The sequence below is a fragment of the Myotis daubentonii genome, chromosome 10 (genome assembly GCF_963259705.1).
Source record: "Myotis daubentonii chromosome 10, mMyoDau2.1, whole genome shotgun sequence".
Lineage (NCBI taxonomy): Eukaryota > Metazoa > Chordata > Mammalia > Chiroptera > Vespertilionidae > Myotis > Myotis daubentonii.
In genome coordinates, this window is record NC_081849.1 from 59,740,634 (window position 1) to 59,762,488 (window position 21,855).

At 40.3% G+C, this 21,855-nt stretch overlaps 1 protein-coding gene across 4 annotated transcripts in view; it reads right to left on the reverse strand.

Moving 5' to 3' along the window:
* The window catches only part of TMEM196 (transmembrane protein 196), a 48,136-nt gene extending 26,745 nt beyond the window's left edge, over positions 1-21,391 (reverse strand). For 2 of the 4 annotated variants that reach the window (XM_059712500.1, XM_059712498.1), the window contains exon 1: positions 20,382-21,391. In XM_059712500.1, coding sequence (XP_059568483.1) covers positions 20,382-20,528 — 147 coding nt within the window. In that variant the 5' untranslated portion in view covers positions 20,529-21,391. Of the gene's footprint in view, positions 1-20,363 lie in introns of all 4 variants that reach the window. The other 2 variants (XM_059712499.1, XM_059712497.1) reach the window with 1 other exon arrangement.
* Between the last annotated feature and the right edge of the window lie 464 nt (positions 21,392-21,855).

Below are 21,855 nucleotides of genomic sequence, written 5' to 3' on the forward strand. Positions count from 1 at the left end.
AGTCAGAGAGAGACAAGTATCACATGATCTCACTCACATGTGTAATCTTAAGAACAAAATAAACTGATGAACAAAATAGATCCAGAGACATAGAAGCGTGCAACAAAGTGAGGAATCTCAGAGGGAAGTCGGGGTGAGTGGGTGGGTGGGTGGGAAGGGATTAACCAAAGATTGTATATGCATATATGCATAACCCATAGACACCAAAAATAGTGTGGGCAAGGCCTGGGGCAGGGGGCAGGTGCAGGCTAGAAGGGGTCAAGGGGGAAAGGAAGGGGCTTCTGTAGTACTTTCAACAATGAAGATAAATTTAAAAAAATATATATTTTATTGATTTTTTTACAGAGAGGAAGGGAGAGGGATAGAGAGTTAGAAACATCGATTCAGCTGCCTCCTGCACACTCCCTACTGGGTAGGTGCCCGCAACCAAGGTATATGCCCTTGACCGGAATCGAACCTGGGACCCTTCAGTCCGCAGGCTGACGCTCTATCCACTGAACCAAACTGTCTAGGGCATAAAGATAAATTTTACAAAAAGAAATGGATGGAGGACAGCATAAGTGTAAAGAGTACAGACTTTGGAGTCAGGAAGGCACGGGCTTTAAATCTGGCTATGCAACATGTTAGTGGGGCTTCAAGCAGCTCCTTAAACTTCCCCATCGATAAAATTATACACTGCAGGTATCCTAATACTTATAGTGCTATTAGAAGGATTGATCTAATGCTCATGTTGAACTTGTTATGATTTCTAAATACCCAATAGAGCATACATAAATGAGTTACTCATAATTATAAAAACTGTATAATATTTTTGAGCATCTGATAGATACAGACCAGTGTCTGAATTACTGAAAAATTAAAAAAATATATTTTATACATCTTTTTTTTTCTTATTTATAGAATCTTGCCTTATGCCAACCCGTGTGTATACTTGATTACATTGTCTCCTTCATGGAAGTGGGTTGTTTGACATCAAATCAATATGTATCCAGGGATTTGGGTATTATAATTCCCTCCAGCTTCTTCTGGCCCTGCTATGCTGAGCTGCAATGATGAAGACTTTAAGGCTTACAAGTGGACTACATTCTAGAAAGTAATGATCAAATGTATTAATTTCTATTTGATACAAGGGAAGCCTTTCAAGTGTTACTGATATTACTTGCCTCTGAATGTGATATTTCAAAGCAAAATGTCATGTGCAAAGTGGGTTCATGTTACAAGATACCAGAGAATGACACAGGATGTTGGTCATCATGAAAGCTTCGTCTATTTTTAGCTCAGCCTACAATCAGGCTGCAATTCAGTGTGCTCGCAGCCAGAAGCTCAGCGTCACTGAATAGATCCACAGGGATTACTGTCAGTTCCAAACGCTCAGAAAATACCTCTCAAATCTGCTTCTACTCATGACTTTTTATTACTCTTACTACTATTCTCTCAAAACCTCAGAGGCACTTTGGATTCTGGCCCCCTTTCCATAGCATTCCCATCAAATCAATGACGGTGTGCCATTAATTCTACATCCACAGTGACCCTGTTATTTCGTTCAGGCCCTCACCGGCCCTGGATTATTTTAGGGATTCTCCCTGGCCTCAGATGCCCCTTTGTCATTCTAAGTTCATTCTAAGCATGATTTTTCCTTCGTTCATTCTTTTCAATGTCTGTACATGCTTCTTGGCCTGTAATCAGGGCCCAGATGGCTGGGTCATAAACATTTTCCCTTTTTATTCCCATTCCCACTGGAGTTACCCTTCATTCTGATTCTAAATTTTAATATGAAAGATGCACATAAAACCCCCTGGCTCTAACTCTTTGCACTGCTGACTAGGCAATTATTCCTAAAATACTCATGTTACTCCTATCCGCAAAGCCTTTAAAACATGTTTAGTACCTGTCTATTTCTTTAAAATATATATAATTCAAATGTCATAGCATAGTACTCAAGCTCCTCACAGGTCAAGCCTACCTCTCCGGGCTCTCTTCCTCCTACACATTCTGTGCTCAGAAACCGACATTCTCTTTACCATTCTCAAGCTTTCCGTGGATCATGCCTCCACCCACCTAAAATGCCCTTCTCTCCTCACCTCCCATCAGTCCCTCTCTACGTCATTTCCCCAAGCTTGCCCCCAAAGAGGCATCCTCCATGAAGCCATCTGTCCCCCTCTTCCCTTTCCTTTGTGCATCCATGGAATTAGCATACATGACGTTCTATATTTGTTTTTCTTTTCTTTACGTTAGTGATTAAGTGAGGCTGATCTAGAGTCAAAGTGGCTGGGTTTGAGTCATGGCTCCATCATTTTCCAGCTGTGTTACTTTGAGGACATTCTCAATTTATGGTATCATGGTGTTCTCTTTAATTAGGTGCATGAGAGTACATCCCTCATAGACTTGCTGTAAATATCAGAGAAAACAACAGATGTAAAGCACTTAGAAGAATTTACATGCTTAATATGCAAGATCATTTCCCCCACCGGCTATAAAGACCTTAGAGTCAAATTCCAGCATATTATCTATCTTCACATTCTTAGCAAAGTGCTTCATTTAAAGTTTACCATCACTATCTCAATGAGATCAGTCCTGCTAAAGGAACCATTGGTAGGAAAGCAATGAAAAGAGAGGGAAAAGGAGCAGAATTTTTAAAAAGGGGAGATTATGTGATAAAAGTAATATTATAATTGCGACTCTAAACAGTAGGGCACAGAAAGGAATCTTGTACAAACCAGCTGACAAGGCTCTGGCTACACACTATTGAGAAAAAAGTTCTGCACTGTAGAGCGGAACCCCCAGGCTCCCATTCAGCCTGCCTTTGCCATTTACTTACATTAGGCCAGTCAATGGGCTTGATCTTTAAAAGGAGGGAGTTGGATGGATGGGGTTTGTGAGGTCCTCCCAGCCCTGACATTCCCTGATCACTGATCTCCATGGCCCTGTTTTCCTCCTACTCAGACATTTCTCTAGTATCTCCCCTGACACATATCATAGCACTGTGACACTAAATACATATTTATTCCTTTTGTACAAATGAGGAGATTAATTCAAATACCACACGATTATGAATTTAAAAGAGGCAACCACGTGAGAGAGCTTAGCTTTGGCTGTGGGACATGGCAGCTGCCAATAAATGTTTACTTTTTTAGTCCACTTGAAAATTCCTTTTTTTTCCTATTTTGAAAATTCTTTTTTAAACATCAATTTCCAGTGTAAATATTAACTTTTTTTGTGAAGCACTTTTCAATTTCACTATACATTCCTAGTCAAAACCTAACAAAGTATATGATACTCATGTCTGTTGCAGCACTGATCATATTTTACGGTAATTATTCACGGTATATTTGTCACTCCATAAGGTATTTTTTTTACCTTTAGCACTAACACAGGACCTTGCATATATAAGAAGTTCAAATGAATATTTGTTGATAATCAGATAAATGAATGAACGAAGTTCAGGTTAGTAGGAGAAGTCGGGGGAAAAACCTCTCCTCTCCCAAAGCTTTTGGTGTTTGCAAAAGGACAACTGAAATCCTGTTTTAAAAAGTCAAGCAAATGCCCTAGCCAGTTTGGCTCAGTGGATAGAGTGCTGGCCCTCAGACTGAAGGGTCCCAGGTTCGATTCCAGTCAAGGGCACATGTTCAGGTTGTGGGCTCGATCCCCAGTAGGATCGTACAGGAGGCAGCCAATCAATGATTCTCTCTCATCATTGATGTTTCAATCTCTCTCTCCCTCTTCCTTCCTCTCTGAAATCAATAAAAATATATTTTTTAAAAAGTCAAGCAAAGTGCAAATATCACATGATCTCACTTACTTGGGGAATCTAATGAACAAAATGAATTGACCAATACAATAAGACCCAAAGCAGGGAGACAAGGAACAGACTGACATACTTTGATGTGGGGTTGAGGGGAAGGACTTATATACCTACTAGAGGCCCAGTGCATGAAATTCATGCACTGGTAGGGTCCCTAGCAGCTGCTGGCTGCGGGCTGGGTATTCCCTCTTTTCCCCCAGCCACCTGCCCCTGCCGCCACTCCCTGGTTGAACTCCCAGATGACCTCCTCGTCTAGGAGACAATTTGCATACTATGCTTTTATTATATAGGATAGGCATAGCCCATGGACACAGGCAATAAAGTGGTGAAGATCTGGGGGGGCTGGTTGGGGGGAGTAAAGGAGAGGTTAACGGGAAACAGCTGTAATACTATCAACAATAAAAAATATACCCCCCCCCCTCCAAAAAAAAAAGAATCTGTTTTTTAAGCCTTCCTGAATTTCCTTCAAAACCTAAATTGATCACTAGTTCTGTGGGTTTGGAAACATTAGCAAACTTTAAAAAATTAGCTTCAATTTCTTTGGAAAAGCACCGTGGAGAACACACGACTATTTTTGTAGAAAGTTGTTTCCTTGAAACGCCAACTGGAAGGAAACCCCTCAAATCTGTTAAAATGCTTATTATATCTCTGATGGTTTAGCGGTGCCAGTAATTTGAGATCATCCTTATTCAGTTCGGGGCAGCAGCCAAATAACTGCATTTTCCTTTTGGTTGAGCACTTATTTTTAAGGATCTGTAATATTTTGAGGCATCTGTGGAAATCGTGTTGGACCAGGACTTGGACTCGTCCCGGTGCTGTATCAGCTGTGCTAGTTTCTGGGCTCCAGTTTGCTTATCTGTGAAGTGATGAATTCGGAATAAATTATTCCTAGGTCATGATCCAGATTTATTGTGCAAATTATAATTCTCAACCGAACAGGGAAAGAAACATTTTAATGAAATTCTCCTCAAACCCGACTTCTATCTCTTCTTTGCCCTAGCTATCAGATCTCTGATGAGTCAGAAAACACAGGAGCCATCAGAAAGGCCTCTCACCACTCACCCTGAAGTGTGAAAAACTCCACATCTTTATGCATATTCATCTTGCTCTCTTTTTATTACAATAGAAAAAGATAAAACTTATCAACATGAATCCTCCACTTCAGCTCTAAATTCAATCACACTTCACCTACTCAGAGTTCCTCTCTCTTTGTATTTTCACTTTCTACTCCATTATTCACCAGCATTCAAAAGTGTTCCAAAATCTCCCTTAAGTAAAAGCCTTTCTAGATTCCAAGTCTTTTTACATCTGGTGCTCTATTTCTCTGCACAGGCCCATCTTCCCTTCACCAGGAGGCGTCTACACTGAGCTATTTCCATGTTCTTATGCCCATTCTCCCTTTAGCAGACTTCAGGCTGCTTACACGCCCATTGTTTAATTGTAACTACTCATGCTAAGGTAGGCCATGACTTCCACCTTTCAGTCCTCATCTTACATGGAGGCCCTCTCCTTTGGGCTTCTTGACTACCACACTCTCTTGGTCTTCAACGTATTTCTCTGGTCAAAAGTTCCCAGTCCCTTTAGTATCTATATTCTCATCAAAACTTTTAAATAATATAGCAACGAAAGGCTTTGTCTTGGGTGGTTCAATCAGCCACATGGTTCTAAATACATTTACATGGCCTGGCTGGTGTTGCTCAGTGGTTTAGCATCGACTCATGAACCCAAAGGTTACTGGTTTTATTCCCAGTCAGGGCACATGCCCAGGTTGCAAGCTCAATCCTCAGTGGGGGGCTTGCAGGAGGTAGCTGATGGATGACACTTCTATCTTTCCCTCTCTCTCTAAATATCAAGAAAAACATTAAAAAATACATTTACATGTATTTAATGTATTTATACACTACTCCCATGTTCCTATTTCCAGCATAATCCTGTCTTCTGAGCTCTGGACCCATCTAACAGTCCACAGCATCTCTCCATTTGGATATCTCACAGACACCTTTAACTTAACAGATCACAAATAGATCCTTGATATCTCCTCCCCTTATACAGTTACCCCCACCCGCACTCCACACACACACACACACACACACACACACACACACACACACACACACACACACACACACAGAGGAGTTTTCCCTTCTCTAAGCATCTAATTTTCAAAAGAGTAAGTGGGATCCTATCAGTTTCTGGGTCCCAAAATCTGAAACTCATTCTTTCCACTTTACAATGGCATCTAATCAAACATAGAGTCTTGTCAACTCTGTGTCTCAAATATCTGTGTTTTCTCTATTTTTATCTTATTCTCTCACTCTTATCCATGTAACCATTGTATCCTACATCCTAGTAGCCTCCTAACTAGACTTGTGACTTCTTAACTTGTCGGGCTCTAAAATGTTTTTCTAAGCTGCAGCCCCAAGTGGCTCCTATTATAATTAAGGGGGAAATGAAAGTGCGGTAGCATGTGTCCTATTTGAGTGTTTCCCATGGGCCTCCCCGCCTCCACTATGGCCTTCTATATTTTCCTGCTTACTTACCATGTTCTAGCCACCCTAGTCTTCTTTCAGTCTCTCAAACACACCAAGCTTTTTCTATCTCAGGGTCTTTACCCATGCTGTTCCCTTTGGTTACAGTGGTTCTCAACCTTCTGGCCCTTTAAATACAGTTCCTCATGTTGTGACCCAACCATAAAATTATTTTCGTTGCTACTTCATAACTGTAATGTTGCTACTGTTATGAATCTTAATGTAAATATCTGATAGGCAGGATGGTCTTAGGCGACCCCTGTGAAAGGGTCCTTCGACTGCCAAAGGGTTCGCGACCCACAGGTTGAGAACCGCTGGTTTAGAACAAAGATCTTCCTCCTCTTCATCTGGGTAATGCCCCATTCCCCTTCAGAAAGTATCGTTTTCTTAGCAATGCTTCCCCTGCTTCTCTTATTATTAATACAGTTAAATTCTTCATAATCCTATATTTCTCTTGTTTAACAAGTCACAACCTGTACTTATTAACTCGTGCATTATTTGTTCATTGTTTATATTCTTTTTTAAATTAAGCTTTAGAACAGCGGTTTTCAACCTGTGGGACGCGACCTCTTTGGGGGTTGAACGACCCTTTCACAGGGGTCGCCTAAGACCATCGGAGAACACATATATAATTACATATTGTTTTTGTGATTAATCATTATTCTTTAATTATGTTCAATTTGTAGCAATGAAATTGGGGGTCACCACAATATGAGGAACTGTATTAAAGGGTCGCACGGCATTAGGAAGGTTGAGAACCACTGCTTTAGAAGGTCAGGGATCACGATTATTGTATTCACTGCTAGATCCTCCAAATCTAACCCAGAACATAGATTATATGCTCTGAGGAATAATATTTGTTGAATGTATTATGTCTTTAGTCTTAGCCCTGGAAGTCCTGGGTTCTGAGCTGTACTATCTCACAACTCAGTTCTTTGGACTTGTTCTGCCTTTGTTATATTTATTGTTCTCCTCAGTGGCCTCTGCTCTCTCCTAATTGGATCTCCTATCTCCAATTCTTCTGTCTTTTTAGCCTAGTGTTTATCTTAAAAAGAAGTAACTTTTCCCTAAGTAGGCACTTCTCCAAAGAAGACATACTGATGGCCAAGAGACATATATATGAAAAAAATGCTTGACACCATTAATCATCAGAGAGATGAAAATTAAAATGACAATGAGGTATCACCTCACACCTGTCAGAATGGTTACCATCAATAAATCAACAAACAACCACTGCTGGTGAGAATGTAGAGAAAGAGGAACCAAAGTACACTGCTGGAGAGAATGCAAACTGGTACAACCATTGTGGAAGACAGTATGGAGTTTCTTCAAAAAATTAAAAATGGAACTGCCATGTGACCCAGTGATCCCACTTCTAGGAATATATCCCAAAAAAACCAATCAGAAAGGAATATATGCACCCCTATGTTCATAGCAGCGTTATTTACAATAGCTAAGATCTGGAAGCAGCCCAAGTGCCCATCAGTACATGAATGGATAAAAAAAAACAAAACTGTGGTACATTTTCACAATGGAATACTATGTAGCTTTAAAAAAGAAGGAATTCTTGCCATTTGAGACAGAATGGAAGGACCTGGAGAGTATTATGCTAAGTGAAATTAAGCTAGTCAGAGAAAGACAAATACCACATGATTTCACTTATTTCTGGAATCTAATGAACAAAATAAACTGATGAACAAAATAGGTCCAAAGACAGGGAAGCCTAGAGCAGACTGACAAATCTCAGAGGGAAGAGGGGAGGACTGACGGGTAGACATAATCAAAGATCATATATGCATCTGTGCATAACCCAAGGACACAGACAATAGTGTAGTGGGGTGGGGCAGGAGTCAGGTGGAGGGGATTATTGGGGAGCATGGGAATGAGGAGCATCGGTAATACTCTCAACAAAGAAGATAAATTTTTTAAAAAGTCACTTTTCTATTTATATTTCTCTCTTTCCTTACTACATGGAAAACCCTGCTAATTACACAGTGTTCATTTTTCCTCTTAAACTAGAACAATTTCTTGTTTTCTACCCCCCCAAAAGAACACTGAAGTAAAGCAAGGCACATAGATCCCTATACCATGTTTCTGCCACTCCAGAGAATTCTGAAAATTTCCAAAGTTCAACTGGAAAAGGGTAAATGTACATGTTTATCAATAGAGCCACAACATCTCACAAATACGATCACCTTCACAGAAAAATGAAATACCAAGAGGGTAATATGTACAACAGATACGTTTGTGTGATAAGCAGTCCTCCATTACCACCAGGCCATCTTGGTGCTATAGCAGATAGCATGGGCTCAAAGGCAACCACCGCAAACAAAGAAATTAAACCAAAAGTACTCAAGGGAGAGAAGGAAATAAAAACCCCACAGTGGTAAACGGATCACAGCAGGTACTGAGAGAACCCTTTTTAGGGACTGTAAAGTAACTGAATGAAACCAGCAACACACAAGAATGTATTTCAGAAGAAACTGTCAAACATGCCTGGCCATTTCGGAAAGCAGGCCAGTTATGGAAATGAGCTGCAGGTGATACAGGGGCATGGCCTATAGCTGATTGGCCTGCCAAGCTCTTCTAAATGAATCCAAGTTCAAAAATCTCAGGACCGTTTCCCTGCCTCAAGACCCAGATCTTTCACTGCACAGAGAAAATCAGCCCTGATCCTCAGAATGCCTTTCCTTCACATGTCCCCCTCAGTGTCCATGGAGCCCAACCTTTCTTGTAGTTAATTCATGATGTATTGTGTCCAGTTCAATTCTGGGTTACGATAGTTTTTCTTTTTAAAAAATAATCTGTTGAATATTTTGAGTATGCTCAACTAAATAGGTTCTTTGCTGTGAGAGCTGTGTCTGCTCCAACAGTAGCAAGGAAAATTACAACTAAACTTGTGAATTTGGGTCAGTGGGAGTTTGCATTTGAAGGATGTTTAAGTGTTAGTTGTCCAAATAAATCTTAGGTATAGTCATTGCTCATGTTAGTCCTTAAAACAAAACAAAATAAATGTCTCTTAGATAGCAGTAACAGAATCAGAAGAGTTTATCTCCTGAATCCCAATTTTTTTGTTATTTTATTTTAATTATTGCCAAATACAATAATTAAATAAATTTAAAAATTCAAACTTACATAAATATTTACTTTGAAAGGCAGTAAAGGAGGATGCAACCAATATGGAGCCTCCGGGTATAGATAATGTTGTCAATTACATTCTCTTTACTGAAGTAACTTAAACATTTTATATACATTACACTCAGGACCTGTGTATGATATATTTCATAATTACAATTCAATATAAAATAGTTCTATATAACTTAAGGTAACTTTACAAATTAGATTTTCCCAGTTTGCATGATTTTGTTTATATTTTTATGTTTAAGATTCCTTCATGTCATATATGAGTAAAATTAACTTAGGTTTGTCATATATTTGGGTAATATTCAAAAATAACGCTGGCAGCTTGATACATGTGGAAAATATAACCAAGTTTACAATGTGGAAGATGGATTTGGTGAAGAGGATAGAAAAAAATAACCTTTGGGCACATGCCAACTATGAGTATATGACTTGTGACTGGTCCTCCCAGAGCTGAAAATGGCCAGGGACTCCAGGGGACTAGAGGACAGAGCTTCTGCTCTTCCCAGGAATTGTCAACACCACAAATGAATGTCCATCCAGCATGCTTGGCCATTTCAGAAAGCAGGCCAGTTATAGAAATGAGCTACAATTGACAGAGGGGCACGGCATTGTGAACACACCCCCAAGTCAGGGCACTAGCAACCTGAAGGCAGCTTATATTGCATATGAGTGACAATTGTGAACTTCCTCCAACGAATTGCCTAGCTCTTCATCTCCCCCTCACATACACACGTTTTCTTCCAGTGGTTTAGGTTCTTAGCCTACTCCTGTTGTCGATATCACTTTCAGATCTTAAGTCACTAAATCCTAAACCCTTTAAGTTCTCATCCCTCAATGAGAACCTCATCTGCTGAAATAACATGGCATAATGAAAGCAGATGAAATTCATAGGCAATGTAGTATACCATTAACATAAGCTGCCATTTCTGTTATTATTGACATCATAATTATCACTATTATTTTAATTCCTCAGAGTAATTCATGCAGGAAAATACTTGGCAGGAAATAAGTTAGAGCAAGAACTAAGATATCCAACAGCCCAGCCAAAAATAAAAAGAAAATCAAGCACAAATCTCTATTTAGTAAACAATAATTATTCTTCTTTATCCTAATATTGACCTGGAAAATATCCCTGGAACACTAAATCGCAATTAACTACTAATTCCCCAAATTGGTTATGAAAAGTACATATTTTCTAAGAGAGAGTACATGACCTAAATGTTACCAAATCTTGAGTCTAAGGTCAATTTCATCAATGGTCTCACAATAAGCTTCCTTTCAGATATGTATACAAATAAAATGTCTATAATACATAAATAGAAACCACATCCAGAAAATGGAGAAGTATGGCAAAAGCATGCAGTCATTGTTGTGGGCCACTCATAGTTATTGAATACCTAGCATATATAAAGCCCATATAAGTATTACACTTGATTTTTAGAACAACTCTGTGAGATAGGGAGTAGTATTGCTATCTTACAGATGAGTTAGCTGATTGCTCAGTGAGATAATGTAACTCACTTAAACTTAAAAAAACTAGGAAATCCTAGAGCTAGAATTTGAACCCAAGTCTTCATACCTCCACAACCTATTTTCATTTCTTTGTGTCATGCTGACACCTCCAGTGAAATAAATGTCTCTTATTTTCATACTAGAGGTCCGGTGCATGAATTTGGGGCTGTCTCGCACAGTCCTGATCGGGGCTGATTGGGAGAGGGACCACGGGAGGTTGGCTGTGGAGTGCACTGACCACACAGCTGGCTTGGGGAGGAACTGTGGGAGGTTGGCCAGCGGCAGGGGAGGGACTATAGGAGGTTGGCCGGCGGTGGGAGGTTGGCTGTGGGAGCGCACTGACCACCAGGGAGCAGCTTCTGCGTTGAGCGTCTGCCCACTGGTGGTCAGTGCACATCATAGCTACTGGCCAGTCATCCAGTCATAATGGTTGCTTAGGCTTTTATATATATAGATGTCAGGCAGCTGTAAGAGTAACTGAACAAGAGGAACTTACGATCTTACAAATCCATTGTCAAACAAGGAAGTCACTTGAAGTTGGAGTTAGATTTATGATGGTAGATTTATGCTTCCCTCAAATTTCAAGATTTCCTTCAAGTAGTTCTTTTGATCCAGGATACACATCTTGGAAACAAAGGCTGGTGTTTTGCCTTAAAACTGAGCAGCAGTGCCTGGCTTAACTGCCTTCCCCTCATGATTACCAAGTTTTACCCAGCAGAGCTCACCAAGCTTAGTGGAGAATCAAGAGCATACTTTTTTGTTGTTGTTGTTAATCCTCATAGGAGGATTTTTTCCATTGATGTTTTTAGAGAGAGTGGAAAGGAGGGGGAGAAACAGAAAGAGAGAACATCGATGTGAGAGAGACGCGTAGATTGGTTACCTCCCACACGCACCCCAACCAGGGCTGGAGCCGGAAACCGAGGCACATGCCCCTGACTGGAATCGAACTCTGGACACTTCAGTCTGCAGGCTGATGCTGTATCCACTGAGCTAAACCGGCTAGGGCTTTCTGGATACTTTTAAAGCTGGTCCCATTCTATTTAAATGAAGTAGAACTTTACTCACCAGTTTTTATATAAACATGGCTTTGCCCTAACAAGTCCCGTCTCCTCAATTCCCCACAAACTATTTTGTTGTCCCTTCCATGATCTTACACATGGTGATAGCAATCTTAGTGCATCTTATCTCCTCTGCCCACTGGAAACCTTCCCTATCTCCAATGCCTGGAAAAAGTTCTCCCTGCATGAGGGAGTCATCTTTGACCGCCACTGATAACCTCTCATTTTGAATGAACTATGTTTAAATATGTTGTTTTGGCCCTGACCGGTTTGGCTAAGTGGATAGAGCGTCGCCGTGTGGGCTGAAGGGTCACGGGTTCGATTCCGGCCAAGGGCATGTACCTTAGTTGCGGGCACATCCCCAGTCAGTGGTATGCAAGAGGCAGCTGATCGATATTTCTAACTCTCTATCCCCTTCCCTTCCTCTCTGTGAAAAATCAATAAAACATATTTTTTAAAAAATATGTTGTTTTGTGTCTTCCTGACTTGCCCTCATAATATTTAACAATTAGTTGAGATGTATACGTTAGTCTTATTTTTAAAGCTAAAGCTTAAGCTTCAAAGGTAGGAACAACTTAGTTGAATATCTCACTCTTTTCTAAGAACAGGGGTTTGAGTTTGTTGGTCAGTTGACTATGCCATTCTCTTCTGGAAAATGGATACAAACACTGATCAAGACCTGGCCTTTATGCCATCCTGCCTGACTCAGATACTCAGGAGTGGGAGGAAATAATGAGAATAATAGCTACATTTTCCAGGCCTCAGCGAATGACTTTTCCTTAAAAATTTCCACACAATGCCACAGAAAAAGTACATATTTTGAAATAAGACTGCCAGGCTTTAAATACTAATTTAGCTGATTAAATAACAGTGGGCACTAGATAATTTCTTTTTTCTACCCAAACTTCATAAAAACTAGCTTCTTCACAAAGTGGGTAAGATTAGAAATAATAATGTATATGAAAGCATCTGAATCATAGTTAACTACTAATAAATACTGCCTGCTATTATTTCTACAGGATAAATAGCTCAAGCCACCCTGTTTCCCAAGGTGATCTACTTAATCACTAATATTTTCTTTTAGCTTTGACCACATAATTTTGTCCAATATTTAATGGACAAATGGAACTTAAAATTGCTTCTCAGGAGTCTAATACCAGAGCTAAAGATCATGGACACTAATTAACATTATAAGAATCATTATTGAAATGTAGATACTTCATTGATATACCAGTTAATAATACAACCTATAGTAGACAATGCTTCAAAAGCTACATGGGTAGTTTAAGCAAAACTATACAAGCCTCTAAGACAAGGGTCCTCAAACTATGGCCCGTGGGCCACATGCAAATACAAATATTGTATTTGTTCCCGCTTTGTTTTTTTACTTCAAAATAAGATATGTGCAGTATGCATAGGAATTTGCTCATAGTTTTTTTTTTTTTTTTAAATTATAGTCCGGCCCTCCAACGGTCTGAGGGACAGTGAACTGGCCCCCTGTTTAAAAAGTTTGAGGACCCCTGCTCTAAGATATTAGGTATAGTTATTATAAGTATTAATTTGTACATTTATTTTAACATTATGACAAGATGTACACAGTGTTATATGTTTTTTGAGGACTTTGTTTTATGAAATAAATAGTAGTTATGATATCCCCAAGTTGGAGTTGCCTAACTTAGATAATTGGCTCATTTATCCAATTACTGAATGTTTTTATGATAGAGTTTCTATCACCCTCTCCACTTCCAAAAGAAAGCAGCTATTTGTCCTTTCAGTTTTATCTGATGTAGATATTTTGGTACATTTTTGAAGTTGCTAATGTATTTACCTGAATTAAATCAAAAGCTAACTAGACAAATACTATACATGAAAAAAAAGGATGAGTCAAACGAGAGTTGATTCAGAGGCTTGGAGAAATGTTGAGAAGCAGTGCCCCACTTGTGTGCTGTGGGTTCCAGACACTCATGGATCACATGAGGACAGGAGACAAAAAGAGCAGCTAATGCTCCCTTGCTCTGTGCCAGCGTGGTCCTGCCAGCTTTGTAAGCATTGCCTCAGCTTCACTGCAACTTCACAGCAGCCCATGAAATCATGCTGGTATTGCTCTCCTTGACTTAGTGAAGACACAGAAATTACCCAGTGCCACAGTGACACTGAGAGAGATGCATGAATCCAAACTATCATTCAATTTGAATAAAGTGTTTGTACATTAGATCTGTATGCATGAGGACTGTGTGGTTTCGAACATCACAGATTGAAGTAGTCACATAGTTTCTTCTCCCTGTCTGTCTCTCTCTTTCTCCCAGAAAGATGATCAATCAGAGATTTTATATACTATCATCTAATTATTCTGGCATTGTATATTTGGTGTGTTGAAATACAGATCTATCTGCAGAGTGACCATCTGGCAATTTGACTAAATTACTAAGAAAATGAAGTATTTTGAACAATTTTGAATATATATATATATATATATATATATATATATATATGTATTTATATATATATATATATTCATAAAAGAGAAACATGCAAGTTGGTGTCACTCTGCTACACCCACCAGCCAATCAGAGTGACTATGCAAATAAACCCAATGAAGATGGCAGTTAATTTGCATATGCAGGCGCAGAGTGAAGACTGAAGGCTCCAGCCAGAATGAAGACTGAAGACTGAAGACTGAAGACTGAAGACTGAAGAGGCTTGGCTTCTCCACTGCAGCTGCAGCGGAGAAGCCAAGCCTCACTGTGGCTGGAGGGGAAAAGCCTAACCTCAAGGCTTGGCTTCTATGCTGCGGCCGGACCAAAGGCCTGGGTCCCAGGTGCCGGAGGAAAACTGGTGCCAGCAGCTAGGGGAAGGAAGGCCTATTGCGTGAATCTCCATGCAACGGGCTTCTAGTATATATATAAAAGCCTAAGAGACCATTACGACCTAACTACCAGAACAACCAGATGACCAGCCGGTAGCTATGATGTGCACTGACCCAGGCCTTGCTGCCGGGGCCCTGACAGTCCCGAATCTGGTTCACCTGTACCCAGGACCCAGACGGGAGGGAGGAGGGAGCCTCATTCCTCATGGAATCAGCCATTGGTTAGCTTGCTGCAGTAGTAAAATAAAAGTTTGCTCACCTCAGAACTGAATGATCCAACATTATTTGAACATAACCTAGATTTTTTTTTTCTCCTTTGGTGGGTGTATTCTAGTTTTTACTGAATTTTCAAAACAAGCACTTGAGCTGGGATGTCTGGTCCACTCCCTGTCACCTTTCTTGATTGGTCTTACCTACCAATCAAATTAAGTATTATCTCAGGGCAAAGTAAATGTACAAAAAGTGAAATTGCTTGGCCATATTCAAAGCACATAATGGATAATCTGACTAATAATTAAGTCAATGCAGAGAGCCAGTTGAACATTTTACGCAAAACCATCCACATGAAAGACTGGCTTTATTTAGATTGTTTGTATTAAACACATTGTCAACAAGTAGAGGACTGAAGGTGACTGAGGTTCCTTGAATAATAACCACACTTCCTAGTAGTTTGGCTTGGCTAACTTATTTAATTGCCTATTATCTAATTTCCCTAACCTAACCCCAGTAGATAACAAGTAGTACTTGAGAAGAAGAGTGTATAACAGATGAGAAAGATTCTTTACCTTAGCTCTACAGTTTATAAATAGGCTTTATTATATCCAGAAAATTGAGCAAATTGGTCCATATGTTCAAACAATATTATTTATGCATAGAGAAATATCTATGAGATTATACATTAAATTTACAAGTGTGGCTAGTTTATATAATATGATAGGAGAAAGAACTTCAGTTTTAATTCTTTATAATCCTTTGAAATGAGAATTTATTACTTGCATAGTTAAAATTAATTTAAAACAAAGTATAAATATACAATTGTAACTTTTTCTTAGGATGGGATAGTGCTTTTATATATATTTTGACTCTGGCAAATGATGATATATTATCTGGTCAGAGACACACTAGCTTCAAATTTTGTACATTTGAAGTAACTGAGGGATTTCTTTCACTTGATTGTCATTTTTTCCCCCCTTAAATGAATTGGGAAGATTTAAATATTAAAAATAAGACTTTGAAGCATCTATAATTCATATATGGCACATCATCTGTATTGCTATGGTATGGATCAGAATGTATAGTAGATAAATTTTATCACAATCTTAAAATTGGTTGAGTTGTTGCCATGGTGAATCGGGAATCTACACAACAGGTATGTGCCTTGGTTATGTTATATATTTCACTCACCTAAATTATCAGATTTATTAAGCAGATAAAGTTATGATACACAAAGCAAGTACGCTCCAGAAAAATAAGCAATAAAAAGTACTCAAACTTTATATGACGTAGATAAAAAATTTTGGATGTTATAAAAGACTATGTTTATATGTGGGGTGAACAGGGTTTAGAAAGTTCTTTTAATAGACTTAGTTTCTAGAATGATCATCAAATATACACAATGGAATTTACCAGGGGATGTATCAACTACAACTCAGAATCTTGACAGGTTGTTCTGGGCACGGCCCTCTGAATCTCTAGATTTCCAACTGTCAACCTAGAGCAACAAAATAAAATTCTCTCGGACCCATGAATCTGTGTCCTAGTAAATACAGTCCACTCCCATCATAGATAATGCCCTGGAGACTGAGAAAAGTATCTATCACACAACAGTGTGGACACATAGCCTTATCTATTCAATGCCCCACTAATATATCTTACACATCAATTCTATTTCACATGACAACGTCTTTTCCAAAGCAGTTTACTCAATGGTTCATTGTTATCTGACAGTTATGTCTTCTTTTATGCTTTTAATGAGGTGACTGTATATCAGCTATAAAAAAAGAATCAAGAAGAAGCAACATACTACAAAGGCATTTCTTTCTCTAAGTCTAAATGATTTTTTTCCCTTCCAAATGCCCACATCTTTTAAACTGATCACAGATGCACCCTTTGCCTGATTATAAAATAGTGACTGAAAATAGTCTGTATAAATATCAGTTTCATTGATTTTACTAGTAAGTCCTTTATCTTGGTACTACTTTATTTTTAAGCCATATTTTTTTTATTTATTTAACATTTTAGGGGCATATAATCAAAATAGGTATCCGGATTCTTAGTGCATTTGACCTAGACAAAAAGCTTATGATGTTGGGTTCTCTATATAAGAAGCAATCTTTTCATAGTACAGTTTTTATTTTCATTGACTTCCAAAACTTAAGTCAGAAGTCTTGTAATAATGATATGAATGTGTGAAAAAACTTCATGGCACCAATCAAAACACACTCTGATTATAGACTATGGTTATCCTGACAGGTTATTATAAAATATCATCCTGTGCTCATAAATAATACAGCCTTTTAATTCATAAAAACCAGAGAGATTCATAAGTTTGTCTAGTTTTCCTTTGCATCTCCCTGGAGTCTTTTTAGAAAGTAAGAATTGCTATTATTATTATTATTATTATTTTTAAAATATTAAGAAATAAATTCATTGCCGTGAACTGGCGAACAACCTCCCATGATCTGGCCCCAACCACTCTTCCCAATCCTATCTCTCCCTCACAAACCTACGACCCAGAAAAATAGCAGAGCCTGTTCTTCCTGGGACATAACCCACCCCGTCCCAGGGTTTTGCCTTCAGTCATGCTGCCTGAAAGGTTCTCCTTCCTCATGCTCTTCTCTGCCAGTCTGTGCACCCGGTATTAGCTGCTCACATCTATTCAGTGCTTACTACATGCTGTGCTTTTTACTAAGAGCCTTATTTCATTTGTGCCTCCTCACAACACGATTTTACAATGTCTGAGGAAGCTTTGGCTAGTCAACCAGATAGTAAATGGCAGATCTGGGATCTGTACCCAGGTAGACGCCAGCTTTCACACTGTGCTACATTACTCAACACTGTGATACATAATTCCCAGTAAAGTTGTAAGATCAAGAGAAAAATAATCATTCTCCTATGGATGTTTCATTGGCCGTCCCCACCTCTCTTCCCTTTACGTGCTCCTGCATCTCTCTGAGGCCAAACTCTAATGTGTTACTGATAAAGTTAGTGATGTATCTGTCCATCATGTTTCCTTTACTAGGCATTCTGATTCATCTCAATAGTCTTTGTGTTATATAGTAAAATGCCTTGCACATGGCAATCCCTCTGTAAATGTTGGTTATATGAATTCATCATTGGCAGAATGAAGAGATAATTCAGGCTGTATCAGAAATGACCTCTGAAAAATAATTTAGAAAATCAATTTAGCAAGTCTATAATTTGATAAACAACGATGACAACTTGCTATTGATTCCTTCACAAATTTGCTTTTTTAACTTGAGTTCATAAAAGTGACCAACTGGGCATTCTAGTTTCAAATCCATTCATTCAATCACATGTAGTTTTTAAATGTTTTTACTGAATCAGAGAATAGAATTCAAAACTATTGTTCTAGGATCATAGGTGAATTTTGGCTACTCTAAAGAACCAGTTAACATGGAAATAATTTTTATGATAATGACTATATATATAACTGTTTTATTTGCTTTTCACTAATCTGATTCAAATTTTCATTTTCTGTATATACACATATATCAACTCATCTAGGTAACAGGAAATAGTTTGGGAAGAGGGATATAAATCATTTAATTATTTTTCTTACATGATGTCAAGTAAATCTAACTATTTTTTAATTCTTAAATACAAACAGGATACTTCAATACTATTTAGAGACAACTTAAGTTTGTTCACTCAATCTCTTACATGTCAAAGGGGAAGTGATTTGAAAAGTAGTTGAGGCTTCTCCCTCTTAAGCCATCAAAAGATCACATTTTCTTCCTCTTGCTTTAAATATTGACATTGCATTTCATTTTGACAATTGTCTGATAGAAGTTTTAGAGTATGACTATTTCTGTTAATTATAATAACTGCAACTCTCAAAATAATCACTACTACATATAAGACATAATGTCAGATTTAAGATTTGCCTTTAGACTTTCATACTTAAACTTAAAATATGCATTGATAAACTTGTATCATAAAGAAAAAGGTAATTATTCAGAGGTTGGTAGTAAGTTATTATTGAATTTAGACCAAGGATTCTTGGAAGAATTCACCGTTAGATTGAACACCATTCTTCTTTTAACTCCTGCAATTTAAAAACATTCACTTCACTTTGAAAAATTACAATATTAAAACAAAGTTTCTAAATCAGAATGCTTCAAGAATGCTAGAATTTTAAGAATGCTAGCATTTCCCTCAAAAAAATGAATTACTTTGGAAAAACTTATTTGAACTCATAAATGATCAGTAACTTAAAGCACAAGTAACTAAGCCATGATTGTTAATTATGCCCATGGATTATCAGGGGTAGAATCACATCCCATAAATTATCTAAAGTAAGATGGAGCTAGAGACCCCAAAGAATAGAGCAGCTTTATACATTAAAGGAGAAGAAAAGTTGGTTTTCAAAATTAGGCCCATACTAGGAATAGTGCTAAGTTGCTTTATTGATTCTTGGTGGAGGGGTGGGTCTCCAAGGCTCTCCTGGAGACTCACCCAAAGTAAACAAACAACAAGCAGCCTGTGGGCCAGCCATCTGACCTAGAGAAGACGATGACATTTTCTCTGAGCCTTAGGCACTCTCTGAGCTAAGTTATTCTCCAATTAGAATGCTGTTAAATGCACACCATTTGTTGTTCAACTTATTGCCTAGAACTTGCGAGAGAGTTGTTAGAGATGAAGTACAGAAAGCTAGCATGGGGAAATTCAGAGCCGTGTTTTGTGTTTTGTTTTCTTTTTTGGGGGTGGGGGTGGGGGTGGGGGTGGGGGTAAAGTGCTCCTTTTACTCACACCACATTTCTCTTTTTGTCAGACTGGCGTTGCCTTTAGCGTACTCAGACATAAATGCACAAAGTCTACCCTTGCTTGTTCCTGGCACACCACAATGATGTAACACCTTCATTTTGATTTCCCTTGTCCACGAAACAATCTGCCCTGACAGGTGCGACCCCGAATCAGCACTACTGGGCAGTCTTCTGCAGACTCAGCTGGTGACAAGGCCTCCCTCCCCAACTTTAAACAAAGGCATTTAATTTGGTCTTGAGCCCAAGGTAAGGAAGAAAAAAAAAAAGGAAAAAGAAAACAATTGCTGGGCTAAATAAAAAGACAGCGTAAAGAGGCATAGCCCGCCAACATGAACCTACATGCAAGCCCGGGAGCTTTAGGATTCCCTTCCCCGGGGAGGAGGCGACTAACGCACGCACACGACCATCACCTTACGGAGGTAAAGAGAGTGAAATGGCTCAACGTACACACACCCCGCTCCATACCGGGGACGAGTCTCCGAGCTGCGGCTTGTGCTGTCGGAGGGCCAGGCTGAAGCTGACCGCCCCCACGGCCACGCTGGACACCCCCAGCCCTATCTCCAGCACGGAGAGCACCAAGAGGCTCCCAATAATCTGGCCGCTGGTGCACATCCTTCCTCGGTCATCATTCCTTCCAGCTCAGCGTGGGAAACCGACCATCCGCCTTCTTTCTTCCACTACTCCCTCCCCCTTCCTCCCCCTACCAGACCCCAAAACTTTTCCTTCTTCACCGGCGGAGCACTATCCACAAGGACTGGATGTCCAGGACCGGAGACCCGCTTCCTTGACCGGGCCAGAGGCAAGACCGCCGCTCCACTCCCGGGCCGTTCGGACAGGGATCGCAGAAGGAAGGATCCGTGGTTGGAGTCCAGGAGGGGAGAGGAAACAGGTCGCAGGGTTTCCAAAAAGGAGCAGCCGGAAGCTCCCAGTGCCGCTGGCGAGGCGCTGTCCAGAGTTCTGCCGCGTCCTGGTCTCCGCAGGGAAGCCGGCTCCCTCCTTCGCCTCCAGACGGCCCGGCTCCCCTTCCCTTCCTTGCCAAGGAGATGAGCCTTGCTTCCCGGAGATGCAGAGCCAAACTGCTCGGAGCCTCTCTCTCTCCCTTGCCCGCCCGCCCCTCTGCTCGCCTTTGTTTTCGCGGTAACACCAAGTGCTCCTGCCAGCCCCGGGTTCCCCAGGCTGAGCGGGCGGAGGGGATTCAGCACCACGTGCCTCGCAGTGGCTGTGCGGCCAGAAAAGGCGACCTTGTCTGATGGCCTTTCCCAGTCTGGGCTGCTTCTCCCTCCTCCTCGTCCTCTCCTTCCCCCTCGCTCTGGATCTGCTTGTCTCTCATCGCAGTGACCTCATTGGGAGTGAAGGGGTTGATGCAGGAGGGAAACGCTTGGTCTGTGGGTGGGTCTCTAGAACCAATACTCTTGGCTGGCCCTGAATTGGTCTTGTTCTGGGACCCTAAACTCAGCGACAGGAGGGATCCCCACCTCCGCATCTCCCCCACTCGCTCCCATCTGGGCTTCTATCCAGATGGGATGGGAGGGGATGCATACGTCAGTGGGGCTCCTTCAGTGTCGCTGACGGAGGGTAGAGTGGGGGTGCAGTGGGCAAAGAGAGAGCACAGGGGATGGAGAAAGGCCAGACCCCTAAATTCAGTAGGACTCAGGACCCTCACCATGGAGCTCCTCTCTCTGGAAGAACTAGATTTAAGGAGCGTCCACTCCCTGTCACCTTTCTTGTCTGGGGGTGAGGGACATGCAATTGGCCCCGGCCACAGTGCGGGGATGTGGCCCGCAGACCCTTGCTGTCCTTGTCCCCTGTGAGCACCGCTACCGCTTCTAGGATGGGTTCCCTGACGGAGCAGGGCGGGCACCCTGTGTGCTCACTGGAATTTGAGAGATGTGTACATTTAAGTACTAACTGTATCGGAAAGGATGCTGCTAGAAACAGA